Source organism: Elephas maximus, chromosome 4 (assembly GCF_024166365.1).
Source record: "Elephas maximus indicus isolate mEleMax1 chromosome 4, mEleMax1 primary haplotype, whole genome shotgun sequence".
Lineage (NCBI taxonomy): Eukaryota > Metazoa > Chordata > Mammalia > Proboscidea > Elephantidae > Elephas > Elephas maximus.
This window is the reverse complement of record NC_064822.1, coordinates 143117638-143138018: the sequence shown is the minus strand read 5'-3', so window position 1 is coordinate 143138018 and position 20381 is coordinate 143117638. Positions and strand designations below refer to the sequence as shown.

At 37.4% G+C, this 20381-nt stretch overlaps 1 protein-coding gene across 1 annotated transcript in view; it reads right to left on the bottom strand.

Annotated features, from left to right (window-relative positions):
- PTPRQ (protein tyrosine phosphatase receptor type Q) overlaps window positions 1–20381 on the bottom strand; it is a 253498-nt gene that overhangs the window by 92136 nt on the left and 140981 nt on the right. The window contains 1 exon segment of the mRNA XM_049881583.1: window positions 182–303. Coding sequence (XP_049737540.1) covers window positions 182–303 — 122 coding nt within the window.

Here is a 20381-nt window from a genome sequence, read left to right as displayed (position 1 = left end):
CCCTGGGTATTGTTATTATTATTATTTATTTTACAGATATGGACACTGAAACACAGAGAGGCTAAGTAAGTTACCTAAGGTTTAACTGGGCCAGGATTCAAATTCAAATAGTCTGGCTCCAAAACTCGTATTTTTAACCATGCTGTATATTGACTTTTATAGACGGTGAGACACGCCTTACCGATTTGATGTCTATCAGATAGAATGTTGGTCCAGTAATGGCTGCAGGTTCACTCCAGCTGATGTTGATGCTAAAAGGTGATGTTGCTACTACATGAACGTTTTCAGGAGGACCATCTGGGGCTATGAAATAGAAAATCAATTACCCTACTACATTGTAATTAGTACTTACTACAGCATAATAATAGAAAAGACCATGAAAACTGGAGAGTCATAATTAATTAATTATACATTAATTTATAGTTCACAGCATGCTAAAGGCACTGGTAAATCAAAAGATCTAATTCCTTTTTAAAAAGTCACTATACATGAAGAATTTCCACATGAAAAATTAATGACCACAAATACATATTCTTAACTTGAAATATTTTGGGAAAAGAAAGCATTACTGTTGCTGAAATAAATCTTTTTGAATAAGTAAATATTTTTCTTTTAATATAACATAACAATGCTGCTTTAAGAAAACTCTTGCAGAATTGTATTTGACTACGGAAACAGAGGCACAGAAGCACAGCCAAAAACTGAAACTGGTACCAGGAGACAAAATTTAAAATATATTGTCTTACTAATATAAACTGGTTTATTTTATTGCTTTCACTGTGAGGGTAGAAGAGTAAATAGGCAATTCAATTCCTCTGATCTGTTAATACAAATGCAAGCTTCAAACATTTTCTGAATTAATTTTGATTCCAAATAAATTCTTTAATTTGTCCAACTTTGTTGTTTTTTCATCAAAAGTACAAGAGAATATTTTAAGAAATGGACTGCTGAAGGTCCTTCTATGTAATTTTTCAATTTGGGAAAGAAATAGAAATTAGAAGGGTTTATGGGATGTTGAGAAGTATGTAGTCATAGCTAATTTGGTATAGACATTAACCTAGGAACAGTGCTATATACACCTCTGCTGTTTCAGGGTCCCTGATCAATTCCAGTGACATGACATATTGGGAGATAAGTACTTCGTTATATTTCTGATTTTTAAAACTACATGAGCAAACAAACATTACTGAACAAGCATTACCCCCTTGATGCTGAAGAGGTATAAAGAGGAAGATAAAATACTCCTCCCCCAAATAATTTATAATTCAGTGACAGTAACTAATCGTGTGATCTTAGCTAAACAATAAAATTTCTAGACTTCAGTTTCCCCATGAGATGCATACTTCATTGTGTTTCTAAAAAGAATTATGAAGATGAGATATATGAAAGTAGCTAGTCCAGTGTTTGGCACATCATGGTTGTTGGGAGGGAGCTGTCAAGTTGCTTCTGACTCATAGTGACCCCATGTAAAACAGAATGAAACACTGCCTGGTCCTGTGCCATCCTCAGAATCTTGGCCATATTCAAATTCATTGTTGCAGCCACTATGTCAATTCATCTCATTGAGGGTCTTCCTCTCTTTCGCTGACCCTCTACTTTACCAAGCATGATGCTCCACCTGATAACATGTCCAAAGTACATGAGATGGAGTCTCACTATCCTCGCTTCTAAGGAACATTCTAGCTGTACTTCTTCCAAGACATATTTGTTCCTTTTTCTGGAAGTTCATGGTATATTCAATATTCTTCGCCATCACCATAACTCAAAGGCATCAATTCTCCTTCCATCTTGCTAATGTATTGTCCAGCTTTCACATGCATATGAGGCAACTGACAATATCACGGCTTGGAGACAGGTGCATCTGAGTCCTGAAAGTGACATCTTTGCTATTTAAAACTGTTTAAAGAGGTCTTTTGCAGCAGATTTGCCCAGTATAATACATCATTTGATTTCTTGCCTGCTGCTTCCATAGGCATTGATCGTGGATGCAAGTAAAACGAAATCTTTGGCAACTTCACATAGCAGTCAATAAAATATAAAAAGGGCAGAGTAATGAAAAGGGCTAACTAGAAATACAAATAATCTACTGTGAGAGGGGAAAGGGCAAAGTGATGAATATTGATGGTGCAGAGAGTAAACGTAAAGTTTCAGAGAGGAGATGGGAATTGAACTAGGCTTTGAAAGATGAGAAGGATTTCAATAATCACAAGAGTGGGGACATTTCTATACTAAAGGGAGAATGAGCAAAGCCAAAATACATAAATAATAGGTCCACACACAGAACTGTATTACTGTAGAATTGCTTTTCTTGGTAATTCTATGTTCATTATCTTACACATTTAAAAATATTATTCTAGGAAGGAGTTTATAAACTTCACCAGACTGCCAAAGAGATCCATGGCATAAAAAATAACTCTTAATCTTTAAAAGGTATATTCAAGGAAAGAGGTAACAGAGAGACCAGTGTTCATGGAGGGATATGGCAGGGAATAAGACTCAAATAATAATTTAGGAAGAGCTTGACTATGATGTTAAAGAGTTTGGGGTTTATTCTTTAAACAATGGGGTGCCACTGAAGGTATTTGAGAAAGGAAGTATTTTTTCAATGATTTAGGAAGAAATCTCAGGTAGCTGTGGAAAATGTAAGCACTCAGAGCCACTGAGTCCAGCTCAGCTATTTCCAAAGACCCAGATGAATATGAGGCCCTAAATTAGAAGAGTGACAGTAGGTACAGAAATAAGGGGATGAAATCTAGAGACATTTAGAAATCTTAGCAAAAATAACTCAAGGCCTGATTAGATGTACATGCAAAGTGAGAGAGAGAGTAGTAGAAGTTAACTTCCTTTTACTACTAAGTAAAAGGTAAAGTAAAATTTTTTAAGAATGGAAGAATGCTGATAGAGTTCACAACAAGAGCACATTCAGGAATAGATACAGATTTTTTGGTAGGGGATATGGTTATGGAAGGGGATGATAAATTTGGATTTGAACCCATTGATTCTGAGAAACTTAAGAGGATTGAGATGCTTACCTAGCAATTGGAAAAGTAGGCCAGCAAACTAGAGGATAAGATCAGAATAAAGGAAGGCTTTTTAAATGTTTAAGACAATTTTTTGCAAACTGGAATAGTATGAACATGGCCAGTATATCTGGTTCAAGTGAGTCATATGCTCTGAAGAAAGCCAAAAGTTTTACTAAAGGTTTATTTCAATAGGAGATGGGTATTTAAGATGTGAACAGTGGTGACTATCTTCGAAGTATGAATGAGTCGTTGGTACTTAGAACATATTTCCAGAGAAAAAACCATATATATGGAATTTAGGTGCTCAATTCAGCCCACAAAATATATATTTTAGTGATACTGAAATATTTTAATAACAGTACTCAAATGTGATCATAGAAAAATCTGGCAAACATGTATAAAGAAGTTTCTGTTGGAAAGATCTTTAGGGTGACAAACTTATCCTTCCACATGTACCTCTTCTGGCTCTTGCATAATACTCTTAATACTGACACCCCCAATACAAATATCCAGTCCCTATTTCCCAAGGCAAAATTCAGACAAAAGGGTGAAGAATGAATGCTCTAGGATTCAGGGGTTTGATCAGCAAAAAGGTGCTGATAATGATGACAGAGCTGGGTACATGGTTGCTTCAATGACTAAGGTAAAAGAGAGCATGGACTCTGGCATATAAACATACCTTGCATAACCTGACATCTTCAGTCTTATCACTTCTAATTATATGACCCCAGGAAAACTGTCTCGAATTACAGCATAATCCACTTCAGTAAACACACATAACAGATGAGAACTATGATAGATCCCCTGCCGACAGCATAATTCATTGCTTTTGGACGTCCTCACAGAATAATGTACTCCATTTTCAAAAGCGACAACGCTCTTACCTCTCCCAACTGAATATTCCTTAAAGACTTCAGGCCCACCTTCTCCCTAACAAATCTCAGCTCTGAATATTCTTATTCATGATGTTCAATGAGGAGTTGATGAGCTTTAGGGCCCAGTACACCATTACTGATCACTATAACATACTCACCTCATGAAGAAATCTAATTTGAAAAATATAAGATGTTTTCTGGGTTTCAGTGCCCTGTCTTCTGCTTCTGAATATGTAAAAGAGGATGTGCTAGCAGCTAAGCATAAATTTATTAAGGCCACTTGAACGCTAATCTATTTGTAAAACCTGCCTTCCAGCTCTTTAAGAACCATTGTAGAGAGAATTTTCTGACAGGCCATGAATTTCAAGGTAAAAATAGGAAAATATTTTAACATCCCCTTATCTTTGTTTATACCAAATGCTCTGTTTGCTTTGAGATGGAACTGATGTATTCACTCATTCACAAATATTTACTGAGCACCTATTATGTGCCAGGCACTGGTAAGACACTATGCCTATAACCGTGACTGAGGTAGGTAGGAATCTCTCCATATACAGCTGTTAGTATTTTACTGTAATTCTTCATTAAATGACTATTGAACACCTAAGAAAAAGGAAAAAAAAAAAAACCAAATCCATTGCCATCAAGTCGATTCCAACTCATAATGGCCTTATAGGACAGAGTAGAAATGCCCCATAGGGTTTCCAAGGCTGTAATCTTTACAGAAGCAGATTGCTACAACTGTCTCCCGTGGAATGGCTGGTGGGTTTGAACCACCGACATTTTGGTTAGCAGCTGAGCACTTAACCACTGTGCCACCAAGAGTCCTTTTATTGAACACCTTCTAGATGCTAGATACTTTTGAGGTGTTGTGATAAAGAGTGAATCAGAGAGATAAAAATCTTTGCCCTTGTGGAGCTTATACTTTAGTAGAAGGCAAAATAATACACAAATTTTAAAAATTGTAATAAATTTATACATAAGTAAATCATATACCATGTTACTAAAAAAAAAAAAAAACCCATTGCCACCAAGTCAGTTAGTGATAAATATGGAAAAAATAAAGCAAGCCAACAAAAAGAACATCAAAGAGGAAATCACCAAATCAATACCATTTACAGTAGCCCCCAAGAAGATAAAAATACTTAGGAATAAATCTTACCAGAGATGTAAAAGACCTATACCCAGACATTACTGCAAGAAACCAAAAGAAACCTACATAAGTGGAAAAACATAGCCTGCTCATGGACAGGAAGACTTAACATTGTAAAAATGTCTATTCTACCAAAAGTCATCTATAGATACAATGCAATTCCCCTTCAAATTCCAACAACATTTTTTCATGAGATGGAGAAACAAATCACCAACTTAATATGGAAGGAAAAGAGGCCCCGGATAAGTAAAGCATTACTGAAAAAGAACAGAGTGGGAGGCCTCACTCTACCTGATTTTAGAACCTATTATACCACCACAGTAGCAAAACAGCCTGGTACTGGTACAACAACAGATACATTGACCAATGGAACAGAACTGAGAATCCAGACATAAATCCATCCACATATGAGCAGCTGATATTTGACAAAGGCTCAAAGTCACTTAAATGGGGAAAACACAGTCTTTTTAACAAATGGTGTTGGCATAACTGGATATCCATCTGCAAAAAAATGAAACAAGACCCATACCTCACACCATGCACAAAAACAAACTCAAAATGGATCAAAGACCTAAATATAAAAAGATAGAGATCAAGGAAGAAAAAACAGGGACAATGCTAGGAGTCCTAATACATGGCATAAGCAGTATACTAAACATTACTAACAATGCAGAAGAAAAACTAGATAACTGGGAGCTCCTAAAAATCAAACACCTATGCTCATCCAAGGACTTCACCAAAAGAGTAAAAAGGTTACCTTCAGATTGGGAAAAAGTTTTTAGCTATGACATTTCCGATCAGAGTCTGATCTCTAAAATCTATATGATACCGCAAAAACTCAACTACAAAAAGATAAATAACCCAATTAAAATATGGGCAAAGGAAATGAACAGACACTTCACTAAAGAAGACATTCAGGTGGCTAAAAGATACATGAGGAAATGCTCATGATCTTTAGCTATTAGAGAAATGCAAATCAAAACTACAATGAGATTCCATCCCATTCCAACAAGGCTGGCATGAATCCAAAAAACACAAAATAATAAATGTTGGAGAGGTTGTGGAGAGACTGGAACACTTCTACACTGCTGGTGGGAATGTAAAATGATACAACCACTTTGGAAATTGATTTGGCACTTCCTTAAAAAGCTAGAAATAGAACTACCATATGATCCAGCAATCCCACTCCTTGGAGTATATCCTAGAGAAGTAAGAGCCTTTGCATGAACAGATACATGTACATCTATGTTCATTGCAACACTGTTTACAATAGCAAAAAGATGGAAGCAACCAAGGTGCCCATCAATGGATGAATGGATAAATAAATTACGGTATATTCACACAATGGAATATTATGCATTGATAAAGAACAATGACGAACCTGTGAAACATTCCATAACATGGAAGAATCTGGAAGGCATTATGCTGAGTGAAATTAGTCAGCTGCAAAGGGACAAATATTGTATAAGACCACTATTATAACAACTGGAAAAATAGTTTAAACAGAGAATATTCTTTGATGGTTACAAGAGGGGGCAGGGAGGGGGGAGGGAGAGGGGCTTTCACCAGTTAGATAGTAGATAAGAACTATTTTAGGTGAAGGGAAAGACAATACACAATACAGGAGAGGTCAGCACAACTGGACTAAACCAAAAGCAAAGAAGTTTCCTGAATAAACTGAATGCTTCGAAGGCCAGCATAGCAGGCCAGGGGTTTGGGGACCATGGTTTCAGGGGACATCTAAGTCAACTGGCATAATAAAATCTATTAAAAAACATTCTGCATCCCACTTTGGAGAGCAGCATCTGGGGTCTTGAATGCTAGCAAGTGGCCATCTAAGAGGCATCAATTGGTCTCAATCCACCTGGAGAAAAAGAGAATAAAGAACACCAAAGACACAGGGTGCTTATGAGCCCAAGACACAGAAAGGGCCACATAGACCAGAGACTATATCAACCTGAGACCAGAAGAACTAGATGGTGCCCAGCTATAACTGGTGACTAACAAAGAACCCCTGAGGGAGCAGGAGAGCAGTGGGTTGCAGACCCCAAATTCTCACAAAAAGCCTAGACTTACTGGTCTGACTGGGACTAGAATGACCCTAGAGGTCACGGTCCCCAGACCTTCCATTAGCCCAAGACAGGTACCATTCCTAAAGCTAACTCTTCAGACAGAGATTGGATTGGACTATGGGATAGACAATGATACTTGTGAAGAATGAGCTTCTTGGATCAAGTAGACACATGGGACTATGTTGGTATCTTCTGTCTGAAGGGGAGATGAGAGGGTAGAGAGGGTCAGAAGCTGGCCAAATGGACACGAAAAGAGAGAGTGGAGGGAAGGAGTGTGCTGTCCCATTAGGGGGAGAGCAATTAGGAGTATATAGCAGGGTGTTTATAAATTTTTGTATGAGAGTCTGACTTGATTTGTAAACTTTCACTTAAAGCAAAATAAAAATTTTTTTAAAAAAGCAAGATCTGGAAATAGAAGCTCTTATGGCGTTGTGACTTTAACTAGGGTTGTCAGGGTGTGCCTCACTGAGAAGATGATATTTAAGCAAAGATTTGAAGGAGGTAAGGGGTATAAGGAATATTTGGAGGAAGAGTGTCACACAGAGGAGAATGGCCTATGCAAAGGCCCTGAGGTAGGATCATGCCTGGTTTGATAGGAATAACAGGGACTCCAGTGAGGATGGAGACAAGTGAATGGGAGTAAGAGTCAGAGAGGATGTGGGTGCCAGGTTGTATAGGGTCTTTAAAGCCACTGTTTAGGTCTTTGCAATAATTGCTGTCATGGACAATAAGAAAAATGACATAGTTTATTATCATGAACTATAAGGTACCTCCAGAGATTCTGGTACTTGGTAACTAACTCCCATCAGAAAGATGGGCCAAAATTGGAATTAGTTCAAAACAGGACAAATCACTTCCAGAATCTATTTGATTCATGTATTTTTATAAAATATGCCAGCTCAGTGGCTGCTGGGACTGTACTTTTAAACTTAACTCATTCTAGCAGACATGCTCAAGCCAAACCATACCCACTGCTGTTGAGTCAATTCCAACTCACAGTGACCTCACTGGGTATCCAAGGCTGTAAATCTTTATGGAAGCAAACTGCCCCATCCTTCTCCTGCGGAGCTGCTTGTAGTTTCGAACCACCAACCTTTTAGTTACCAGCCATTGCTTTAACTACCGTGTAACCAGAGCTCCTTAGCAGATATGCTAATAAATTTATACACAGCCATCCTCACGATGCTCAGACATCACGGATAGCTGAGATTTTTCTGTGACTGAGGAAGTTGAAAGTAGCTTTGTGTTTGAGGGACAGATTAAAAACCATTTCCCAAGTAAAACCTTGACTTGTGCAAGTATATCTGTAGACTAGCTCAGAAAGCAGTATGATGCCTCCTTTCAACTTCTTATCTTTCACAGTAAAAATGTCAATCCTGCAATTATTGCTTTAATACTAGCAATCAAAGCCCTCATCAGGGAGTGTCTGCTACTCCAAGCAGAGCTGAGAGAAAAGTGACATTCAAAGATCATTCACAGCACGTACTAACCACCCATACTACTAAATATTTTAAGTTCTATGTACTGATTGATCACTAGAAAACGGCAAGGTACTTAGTCCCTCACTGAGTTGTGCTTTAATGCCATTTCTTGAACTTTTCCCAGTTTTTTTCTCTTTCCTTTTTTCCTTAATAATCGCTCTAAACATTTGCATTTTCAGTAAACTTGTTGATGAAAAAGCCTGTTTTGTTACACAAATGTTCCTTGTGTTGAATCCTTGTAAAAAATTACATTTATGAATGTCAACTACAAAAGTAAAGGAAGCTGCTGACATTAAAGGTATGGGGAGTTGAAATATGCCATTTCTAAAAATTAGTAACTTATAAGCATCTTTGGTAGGCTTTGTTTGTCCCTCCATAAACTGTCACATTCTGATTTAAGACTGTTTGTGAAATGAGTCTAGTCAGTAATGGGCCAAGATATCACTATACCCTTTCTCTTATAAATCACAGCAATTTACTCAGTAGGAATGATCTATCCTTATTCTCTCATTCCCCATAATCCAATCACTTCCTCTCATAAGCACTTTCCCCCTGGTTTTCACAATAATGTATTTTCTGTAACTAACAACCATCATTTCCTGATTATCATGCTTCTATCCTTGCACAGGAATGTGGGTCTTATGTGGGTCAGGGTCATCTTTCCCATCCATCTGTGTCCTGATGCTCAGTGTGTTAGCTGAAAGGTGAGTCTGGATAGACCATCATTTTGCCTGTTCATACAAAATTTGCCCCAAGTCTATGGCACTTTAATCAAGCACCACAAAACTTCGGTGTGTCTAACACTACATTTTCAGAATAAGTTCATTCAAAGACTTATTAGCAACTTTATCTTCCGAAGATACCTGTAAGTCTAACTTAATTGTGAAAGACATTATAGAAAAAATATGGTTTTTAGTGCACCAGACTGTAATGACTTTTCTAAAGAATAAATATAAATTAATAAATGAATTGAAAACAACTCATAATACTGAGTATCCTGAGATCTATACGCATGTGATTTAAACTGTATATTTCTTATCTGAATTAAGTTCTGTTTAAAGTTTATTTAAAGGGCTTACCTTTCAGGATATTTTAGTTTCGGGATTAATTACAATAAAATACACTGGACTACCAGATTCATAGAGAATGATACCACTAAATTAAGGATTCTGTTGGTTCTCAACTAATATAAGTATTATTGACCTCCAGAGCTGTGAGTTGGCTTTGATTCAGCACACCGGAAAGAATTTGCTTCATGTTTTAGATGGCTCTTGAGACTGGAGGAAGTGTAATTGGCTGGATGGTTTGCGTGGACTCTTTGGGTCTTAAACAATTCAGAGAGGTCAAGGGCCCTCAAGAAATTTAGTAATTAGTTTCACTAATTAGTTTTACCAAAAGCATCTCAGGACATAACCCTGTCCACTGTAACAACACTGTGGTAATCAGCCATCCTTCCCTACATTGTACGTTTCTCTAGAACTAAGTGATTTTACTGCCCAGTGTGAGTTACCACTGATGGTATGTGAAATACTTCCTACCATTTTACAAGACTTTTATTTTATTTTATAGTTAGATTTCCCAACAGCATGGTGGTAGCAAAATGTGCAAGTATTACAAGTGCAAGAATTTGTCAGATTAAACCATTCGATGAGTACTGAGAATGATTCACAGTTGTCCATAAGCATTTGACCTCATTGTATGACTATCTTATTTGATGCTAAAATGAGTAATTTTATGACTCAGTTCAGACTGTCTTAAGTTGAAAAACGAATTTAAAAAAAAAAAAAAAAAAACCCTCTCATTTCCAGTTCTAGCCATGCCAGGTAAGAGTAAATATATTCTAATATTAGATTACTACTTTTAGGATTAAATTATCGTCCTTTTCCTAGAACACCAAACCAAACCTATTGCTGTCCAATTCATTCCGACTCATAGTGACCCTACGGGACAGCGTAGAACTGCCCCACAGGGTTTCCAAGGCTGATCTTTAAGGAAGCAGACTGCCACATCTTTCTCCTGCAGAGCGGCTGGTAGGTTCAAACTGCTGACCTTACCTTTTTTGGTTAGCAGCTGAGCACTAAACCACTGTGCCACCAGGGCTCCTTTCCTAGAATAGCACAGCGGCTTAGTGAGAGGAGGGATGGTCAGAAGGAGGTGTTTGCCCCTGGGCTCAAGTCCAGGGGGGCGCCAGATGAGGCAGCAAGCAAATTAACTGCCCCCCCAGGGGTGCAAATTTAGAGATTGCCCCTAGGCACTCATTACCCTCCCTATACCTCTAGAATAGCATCATTATAAGACAACTCTCTACAACAGTGGTTCTCAAAGTATGGCCTCCAGGTCAGCAGTATCAACATCACCTGGGAAGCTGTTAGGAAAGTAAATGCTAAGGCCACACCCAAGATCACTGAATCTGAAACTGCCCGGCAAACTGCATTTAACAATCCCTCCAGGTGATTCCAATGCATGCGGCTCAAGTTTAAGAACCACTGCTCTACAAAGTCAACACATCATTTGAAAAAGTAGTTGGAGACTGTACTAAAAAGGAAACCTGGTGGCGTTATGTACCCTTATATGAAATAAGACACTGCTTTTCAGATTAGGTCATCAGTGTTTTCAACTCTTGGTAACAAGGGTGGAGAAGGTGATTAAATTACTACTTCTGTGAATATCACGGAAATTAGTAGTAAAGAAAATTTGGGAACTGGTGATTGACATAGAAACATGTGCATTGAGCCAAAGGACCCTCCACAGACTGGTTTTCTTCTACCTTTTATTTTAACCCTGGAGAAATTACAAAGAGAGTTTTCACTAACATCACTTACAACCATTACTAAGAATTCCTGAAATAACAGGTCCTCATGTTCCCAAAGACCATAAGAAAACGTTATCGGTTCTATGCTACCTTGAAGCTCTGCAGAGGAACAACCTGGAATAATTCAGACGAGGTCATCACCATAATGGAGTGTTAAGGTCAGAACAAATGTCATTATTTGGTCTCTCTTTCATTTGCATGCAGGTATAATCAGGGTTTTTAGCACTTACTAATGAAGATCAAAGACCACAGCCTTCAGTATGGATTGCACCTCAACATAAAGAAAACAAAAATCCTCACAACTGGACCAATGAGCAACGGCATGATAAACAGAGAAATGGCTGAAGTTGTCAAGGATTTCATTTCACTTGGATCCACAATCAACAGCCATGGAAGCAGTAGTCAAGAAATCAAAAGACGCATTGCACTGGGTAAATCTGCTGCAAAGGACCTCTTTAAGGTGTTGAAGAACAAAGATGTCACCTTGAAGACTAAGGTGCGCCTGACCCAAGCCATGGTATTTTCAATCGCATCATATGTATGTGAAAGATGGACAATGAATAAGGAAGACCAAAGAAGAGTTGGCGCCTTTGAATTGTGGTGCCGGTGAAGAATATTAAATATACTATGGACTGCCAGAAAAAAAAAAAAAGAACAAATAAATCTGTCTTGGACGAAGTGCAACCAGAATGCTCCTTAGAAGCAAGGATGGCGAGACTGAGTCTTACATACTTTGGACATGTTGTCAGGAGGGATCAGTCTCTGGAGAAGGACATCATGCTTGGCAAAGTACAGGGTCAGCAGAAAAGAGGAAGACCCTCAATGAGGTGGACTGACACAGTGGATGCAACAATGGGGTCAAGCATAACAACGATTGTAGGGATGGCACAAGACTTACAGTGTTTTGTTCTGTTGTGCATAGGGTCGCTATGAGTTGGAGCCAACTCTACAGCACCTAAAAACAACAACATAATCAGGGTAAAATAAATATCAAGGGTATCAGGAACGGGAAAAGAAACTAAAAGTCTAATTTTAGGTTATGTGTGTCAAGGAAAGTCCCATTCAATTTGTTTGGATTGGAGATGGTTGGATTATATAATAGAAGCTTGCATAATATCCTCAGGTCTTTCTTAGTTCCAGTTGTCACAGCTATTCTCTCCAGACATGGTTCTTTCATATCTCCCTGAGGCTCTCCTTAATTCCTAGTCAAGGTCTAGAAGAACAGACTTTACCCTAGAAAAGCATGAGGTTCATGAATGAATCAATGGGTATAAAGTACTTAGAATAATACCAACCCATAGTAAACACTTCACAAGTTTAGCTATTGTTGCTATTATTATTAGCTCTGGTGGCATAGTGGTTAAGAGCTCAGCTGCTAACCAAAAAGTTGGCAATTCGAATCCATCAGCCACTCCCTGGAAACCTTATGGGGCAGTTCTACTCTGTCCTACGGGGTCGCTAGGAGTCAGAATTGAATCCACAGCAATGGTTTTTTTTTTTGTTTGTTTGTTTTCCCTCAGCTTAGGGCTCTCAGTTCAGCTACTGGACCCCCAAAAAAGCACCTTAACCCACTAGGGGAAACCCTGGTGGCGTAGTGTTTAAGTGCTATGGGTGCTAACCAAAGGGTTGGCAGTTCGAATCCACCAGGTGCTCCTTGGAAACTCTATGGGACGGCAGTTGGTTTGGTTTGGTTTTAAACCACTAGGCATAGGAATGCCATGGTCTTTTTGGAATTGAGAGTTTTTCATAGGCAAATCAGAGTTGCAAAAGAAACTGAGGGTCAAACAGGGTCAAATGCTGAGGTAAACCTGAACTGAGGTTAATAACCAAGAATCATAATGCCTTAAACCTACTTCACACTTCTTTCTGAGCTATGAAAAAGAAGATTCTCAGGAAAGTCAAAATGAATTCAATTTAACATGATACTGGAAGTTTGAGATGAGAAAGTGAGAGAATTCATCTGAATTTTAAATAGACAAGATGCAGCGGGGCTATAATTGGGAACAAATTTTTTTTTTCCCTTAAACAAATACCCTTGTTCTTATGAAAACCAGGTTCTCTATAATACTGACCATTAAAAAAAAAAAACATAGTAATAGCCCTTATGATGTTGTTGGGTGTCATCAAGTTGAATCCGAGTCATAGTGACCCTATAGGACAGAGTAGAACTTCCCCATACACAGTTTCCTAGGCTGAAGTCTTCATGGGAGCAGATCCCCAAGCCTTCTCTCCTGTGGAGCTGCTGGTGGGTTTGAACCCTGACCTTTCAGTTAGCAGTGGAGCGCTTAAACCTTTTGCCATCAGGGCTCCTTCAACAACCCTTATAATTTTCTTTAGTTGTCCAGGTTTTAGCACTTTGGCTGAAAAAAAAAATTCTACTTGCTTATGCAAATAGGATTTCAAAATGTTTTTATTTATATTCTGGAAAACTTCTAATAACCTAGAAAAAAAAATTTGGGGGGGGTAGCAAGTTGAATACTTTATTAAATAATTTTATATGTTGCTATTATTTCTTTAAATTATTATTTTCATCTGAATACCTTCTCTTTCTAATTATACTTAATTAGCACCCCAAATTTAGACATTATTCTTCTCCTTTGTTTTCTTCATGGGCCATCCACCTACTATGATTCCACCTCACTGTATAAATTTATTGCCAGTTCATTAGCTCAGTTAACCATTTAAATATTGGTAATGCTTCAACCTGTTCTGAAATAAAAATATATATATATTTCCTTCACTCTTTGAAATCCTTATCAATTTATCGTGTGCATCTTCCTTTCCTATTCTCAAAAATTCATATTCTGTTAAGTAATAATAAGGAAAATCATATTACCAGCAATATAAAACCAACTGGTTTTATGAAATCAAAGAAGTTGAACATGTCAAACATGAACTGTAACTGATCAAGAGACTTCATTTTGGCAATGACTGTGCAAGAATTTGAAAGACAAGTTTTAGAAAAAAAATGGGAGAAAAATAGCATGAAATATTTTGCAATATGGAGAATTTTGACATTGAAATACTTCCATATCAAAGTCAAATGCCTCCTTTCCCTCTTCACTCAGTGTCATATATCGAGTAGGCATGGAGGGTGGAATGATACATAAGACATAGTCACCTTGTCATCTTTGCTTTTAAGGAATACAGAGTCCCACAAAACAGTGATAAAGAACCATAACGCAATATGTTCAGTACTTTAGAAACTAGTTTTTGGGAGATGGGAGTGGCACGTGAGATTTATAGAAAGCTTCACAAAGGAGATACTTAAGGTGAAACATAAAGAAAAAGCAGCTGGTCACTGAGAGAGATGCACAGGAAGAACAGAAGGAACAGCAAAGATACGGAAACATAAAAGAGAAAAAGTAAGATATGTGCAGAGAATACAGATCCAGCTCATAAATGACTTTGTAGCGCATATTAAAAGATTTGATTTTTACATTGCGAGCAAACAGAAAAACGATCAAAGATTTTAAGCAGGGGAATGACATGTTCAGATTGCTGTATTCAAAAGCTGGAGGGCAGAAAACAGGAACAAAAAGACCGTGTAGATGACTTTTATAATAATCTAGGAGACAAATGTTAACGGCCTGGATTCAAAGTTCCTGGTGGTGCAAATGGTTAAAGCACTCGGCTGCTAACCAAAAGGTTGGTAGTTCAAGTCTATCCATGGGCACACCAAAAGAAAGGCCTGGCAATCTATTTCTTAAAAATCAATCATTGAAAACCCTATGAAGCACTCATAGGGTCATCCTGAGTCAGAGCTGACTCCGTGGTAACTGGTCAAATTCAACAGGAGTCAGGTATTGATTTGTGGGAGCCCCAGTGATGCAGTGGTTAAGAGCTCAGGCTGCTAACCAAAAGGTCAGCAGTTTGAATCTACCAGCCATTCCTTGGAAACCCTACAGGGCAGTTCTACTCTGTCTTACAGTGTTGCTATGAGTTGGAATTGACTTGAAGACAATGGGTTGGCTGGTTGGATTGACTCGTGAGGGGTTGGCTGGAAAAGGTTAAGAATAATTCCCAGATTTCTCGCTTGGACACCTAGCTGAATGGTGGTTCACTACACTGAAGTACAGAACTCATAGGAAGAAAAAGGTTTGCAATGGGGCAAGGGCAGTGGGATATAGGGTTCGAGATATCTGTGGAAATATAAGTGATCATACCAATAAATTCAATATAAAGGTCTAGAAAAGAGAGATGTTGTCCCCATTTGGGAGTCTCAGGTAACTAATTTAGAAGACTTTCAACACCATATAAGTAATTCACAGGAGTAGAACCATCATGTGTAGAATAAATTATATTCATTCCCTCTAGTGGCAACAGGATAGAGCCTATTCTAAAAATGTGCTGCCACTAAATAGGCTTCTTGATACCTTGGATTATATTTTTCTATTTATTTATTTATGGCTAACTTATCTCTTCTTATCATTATATAATAGTTTCTTTATAGAAAGGATAATTTCTCTCTCTATCACTGTAGCATTCATCACGTTATAAGTGCATTACACAGTTTAGAAGAAAATAAGGAAAATAATTGAATATGTAGTAACTTATTAACCATTTCCTATTTTAAAAAATATGTTAAGATATGCTTTGCCCTCTGGTTTTCCTTCTTTTTAGATCATAAAATAGCATTCCTTAGAAACTTCTTTGATGAGGCATGTTTTGTTGATTTTTTTTTTTTTTTGTTAGCCTAACAGATGTTTGGGTAGTTAAAATTCCTCATGAGTATGGTACCCTGCGGTTTTCACAACCTAAGTGTTACCACAGGAATTTTCCTTTCTTGCTGTCTCCAGTGCTGGTGGTCTATAGGAGATGCATGTTATGAGAGTCCCATGTCATTCCATACTAATTTCACACCCCCACTCCTTGAAAGTTGTATATTCCCTCAGAGTTATAAGTACCTACTGGGCACCATAAAAGTACCTACTGGGCACCATAGAGATATTTAACTACTTCCCATTTTACATTCCCCCGAACTGAACTCAAATTGCTTTTCGGTATAAGGATAATCAGAAAAGAGATGAGTAAAATAATCTGTAAGACTTTAATGTTTTAAGTTAAATATTTCTGCTATCTGTAATTTTTGTCATTATATTTGTATCATCATGAAGTAAAGACTTATGGCTATTATAGAGATGATTTAAGGAGAAAAACAACTTGGCTTCAATCATCTAGATCAGAATATGTGGGAGGAAGAAGCGTTAACTTCCTTCCTTTTTTCACGCTATTTTACAGTTGTGGATTCAGACAGTAACCCAATTTAATTCTCAGCTGGCATTCTAACTTTGCTCCCTGGATCTTCAGTTTTGGTGTTCTTCTTTATAAGCTCAGAGACAGTCAATACCAACATATTTTCTTGTTCTGTAAGCCAACTTAGAACCTTCTATATTATTTATTATTCTAAGTGGGTAATCTTTTATTTGAGTTATTCAAATTTTGAATAATTTTATTTTCAACCAGCCATCAATTGCCAACTCTTTATTGAGAAGCTCCAGGTTTTGATAGAGGTTATATTAAGTAAACATTGTTGTCGTTAGGTCCTGTCAAATCCGCTTATGACACCACGTACAACAGAACAAAACACTGCTCTGTCCTGTGTCCTCCTCACAGTTGTTGCTAAGTTTGAGCCCATTGTTGCAGCCACTGTGTCAGTCCATCTCACTAAGGGTGCCCCCCTTTTTTCTGACCAAGGAATGATGTTCTTACCAAGCATGATGTCCTTCTCCAGGGGCTGGTCCCTCCTGATAACATGTCCAAGGTACATGGAACAAAGTCTTGCTATCCTCACTTCTAAGGAGCACTCTGGCTGTATTTCTTCCTAGACAGATTTGTTTGTCCATGGTATAGTCAATATTCTCTACCAATACTGTAATTTCTTTTATTTGTATACCATATTATTTCACCATGTACATTACCTTGCAATAATGTTTGTACTGACTTTTTGTCTTTTCTATTAAATGCAATCCCAGGTTCTCTCTCCTTGGTTTCATATGATAAATAAAGCTTTCTTTTACTGTACAACTATGAAATTCAGAAACTCATCTATATTTATCAGTAGAAAAATGCCTTTCTGTCCCTGAGACTAAAACAAGAGTCACCAACTCATTTTCATTCTCTTAAACAAATATTACTAATCAACTGAGAAATGTAACAAGATTATTCAAGTTTGAAAATGCCACGAATAATATTATTATGAAATCTTTTCACCTTTCTTTCCTTAACATACTAATGGAAAGGCAATGTTCCAGGTGTCCCCACTAAATAAAATAGGAAATTCTTTCTATTTTACTGACGGAACTGCAGAGTAGAAAAATCAGTTTTCCAGAATAAAGGAAAAGTAAAGGGAAAAGGAGTAGTATAGAAAAATCTATTTGAGTTAAGTACTGAGAAATTTCTTCAGACATAAGCATTCTGCGATGGTAAATTTAAATTGTGGCAAGAAGATACTAAACCCAGAGACAGAAATACACCTGCTAAAAGACAAACTGCAACTCCATACAGAGGGGCTCTGTACATTAGTCATCAAGTCAGGCCTTTAGGCTAGCATGAAGAGAAGCCAAGACTACTGTCTCTCTATATTGCACCGATACTAGCAAACAAGCTACCTGTAACAGGGAGCAGATATCCTAGTATAACCAGAAAATAATGCCAATAAAACATTATTTTAAAAAGCTCTCACTCCTCTCACTAACAATGGATTTTTTTTTTTTTTTTTTAATATTCCATCATTATTTCTTTAAACCCGAATGAGCAAAATGGAGCTGTAGGGAGAAGCAGAGAACACAGTTCGGAAACTGCCAATTCTAGTGAGTTCTAATGAGTGGGTTATAGACCAAAGAAAAGAGTACGAAGTGGAAGGAATAATGTGGAAGGAATGACACTGAAGTGGAAAGACTCCCAAATTTTCATAACTGAGACTGTTGAATTATTTAAAAATTCAACTTCCTAATTTCATTTTACCAGCTTCTGAATTGGTCATCTTATATGCTGATTTGTGCTAATTAAAGATCTTCTATAATAATGTCTGGGGTATTTGCAAGAGATGTTGTATTTAGAAAGTTCACTTCCTGGTTCAGTGTAGTAGGAAGAAATAGGTACAAGCCAAGTGAGATGTTCATAAGGAGCAGGATAGGAACCCTTAGTGGCAGCAGATACATAGATAAGAGGTCTGTTTTAACCAAAGGTTGCAAACTAGCTGCCCACAGGCCAGATCTGGGCTACAGGTGTGTTCGGTTTGGATAACTGTTTTTAAATTTTTTTTAATAGTTTGATAGCATTTAGAATGAGTATTTTTACATTAAAAAAAAAATCTAACTTTCCTACTTCTGAAAAAAAAAAATCTAATAGCATGGGATTTCTATAAGACAATAATCAGCCAGATGTGATTAATATCTACTCCCTTAGACAGCTCATTCTCTCTTTAATTTGTCATGGTTTCCACCATTCCTAATTGCCTTACAGTCATCAGCTTCATTTCCTCTTGTATCCACCTGAACTCTTCAGGCAACTCCCAGTTGCTCCCTGAGACTTTAAAGCTTGTTCGTTCTGTCTTTTTTTCTTCCAAATCTTCACTTGTGATTTTACTTATTCCTATCAGCTGAAACAACTAAAATCCCCCCCTTTACCTGTGTTCTAATCTCCAGGCACCTATTTCTATTCTCTCGATAGGTAGATTAGTATGGCTATTTCTTCTCAAAATCAATGAGTAAAAAATAACCATACTTATTGACTAATCCCAGCTGAAACTTGTTTCTTCCCATAGTTCTCTTCTTTTTTTAAAAAAAAAAAAACCATTTTTGGTTTTTTCTTGGTCATCCTCCCCACCACTTGCATTAGGAAACAATTACTTCTCCCATACCCACCACAGCTTATTTAGTCAATTTTCACTGCTCAAGAAATGTTTATTGAGTGCCTTCAGATACTAGGCACTGCTCTAGGCAGTAAGGAGATAGCAATGATCAAGACAGTCTCTAAAAACAAACAGCCAAGTAAAAATAAGAAAGTGATCAGATAGAGATCAGTGTTAGTTAAAATAGTTACAGAAAACTACGCCATGGCTATTTTAGATTAGGTGGTCAGGAAATTCATTCTGAGCAGTGATTATTCAAGTAGATATCCACATGATGAGAAGCTGCTCATGTGAAGATAGAGGTGGAAGAACTTTCTAGTCAGAGAAACAAGTAGTGCAAAGAAATGCCCAAGTTCTAAAAGGAGTTTAGAGTCTTCAAGCATTAGAAAGAAGTCTAGTGTGAGTGGAGAGTAATAGTAGTAGACACTCTTTGGAAACTCTATGGGGCAGTTCTACTCTGTCCTATTGGGCCGCTACGAGTCAGATTTGACTCGACAGCAATGGGTTTTTGGGCTAATACTAGGGCATTGCAAATGGAAAGAAGTGTTTAGATGGTATAGTTGAAATGAACCATTCATAGATTTGATTAGGAAAGAGACAATGTCTATATTTTCCATTTCTGCAATCAGATGAATAGTAGTACATTTAACTAATATAAGGAAGGCTGGAGAATAAAAAGTTTTGGTGTTTAGATCATGTTAGTTTTGAGAGGTATATTCAATACCTGTCACCAATGATTTCAGTGGGTCAAATAAATATACTTATCCAGAGTTCTAAGGAGCCATCAGGGCTGGAGAGATAGTCTGAAGAATAACCAGTATATAGGCAGACTTTATTTTTAAAGCAATAGGACAGGATGCGGCAGCTAAAGTAAGATCAATAAGGGTTTGCGTGTTGATAAAGAAGAGAAAAAGGCTAAGCACAGATCTCCAGAATAACAACCCTTAGAATTAAAAAAAGAAGAAAAGAAGCCAGCAAAGAAGATTAAAAGCTACCAGGAAGGCAAAGAAAAACAAGTAATGCAGATCTTACAGAAACCAAGTGTCAAATTATTACGAAGAAGACAGGGTGGTCAATTTTGTTGAAGACTAAGCTGTCTGGATTCTATCT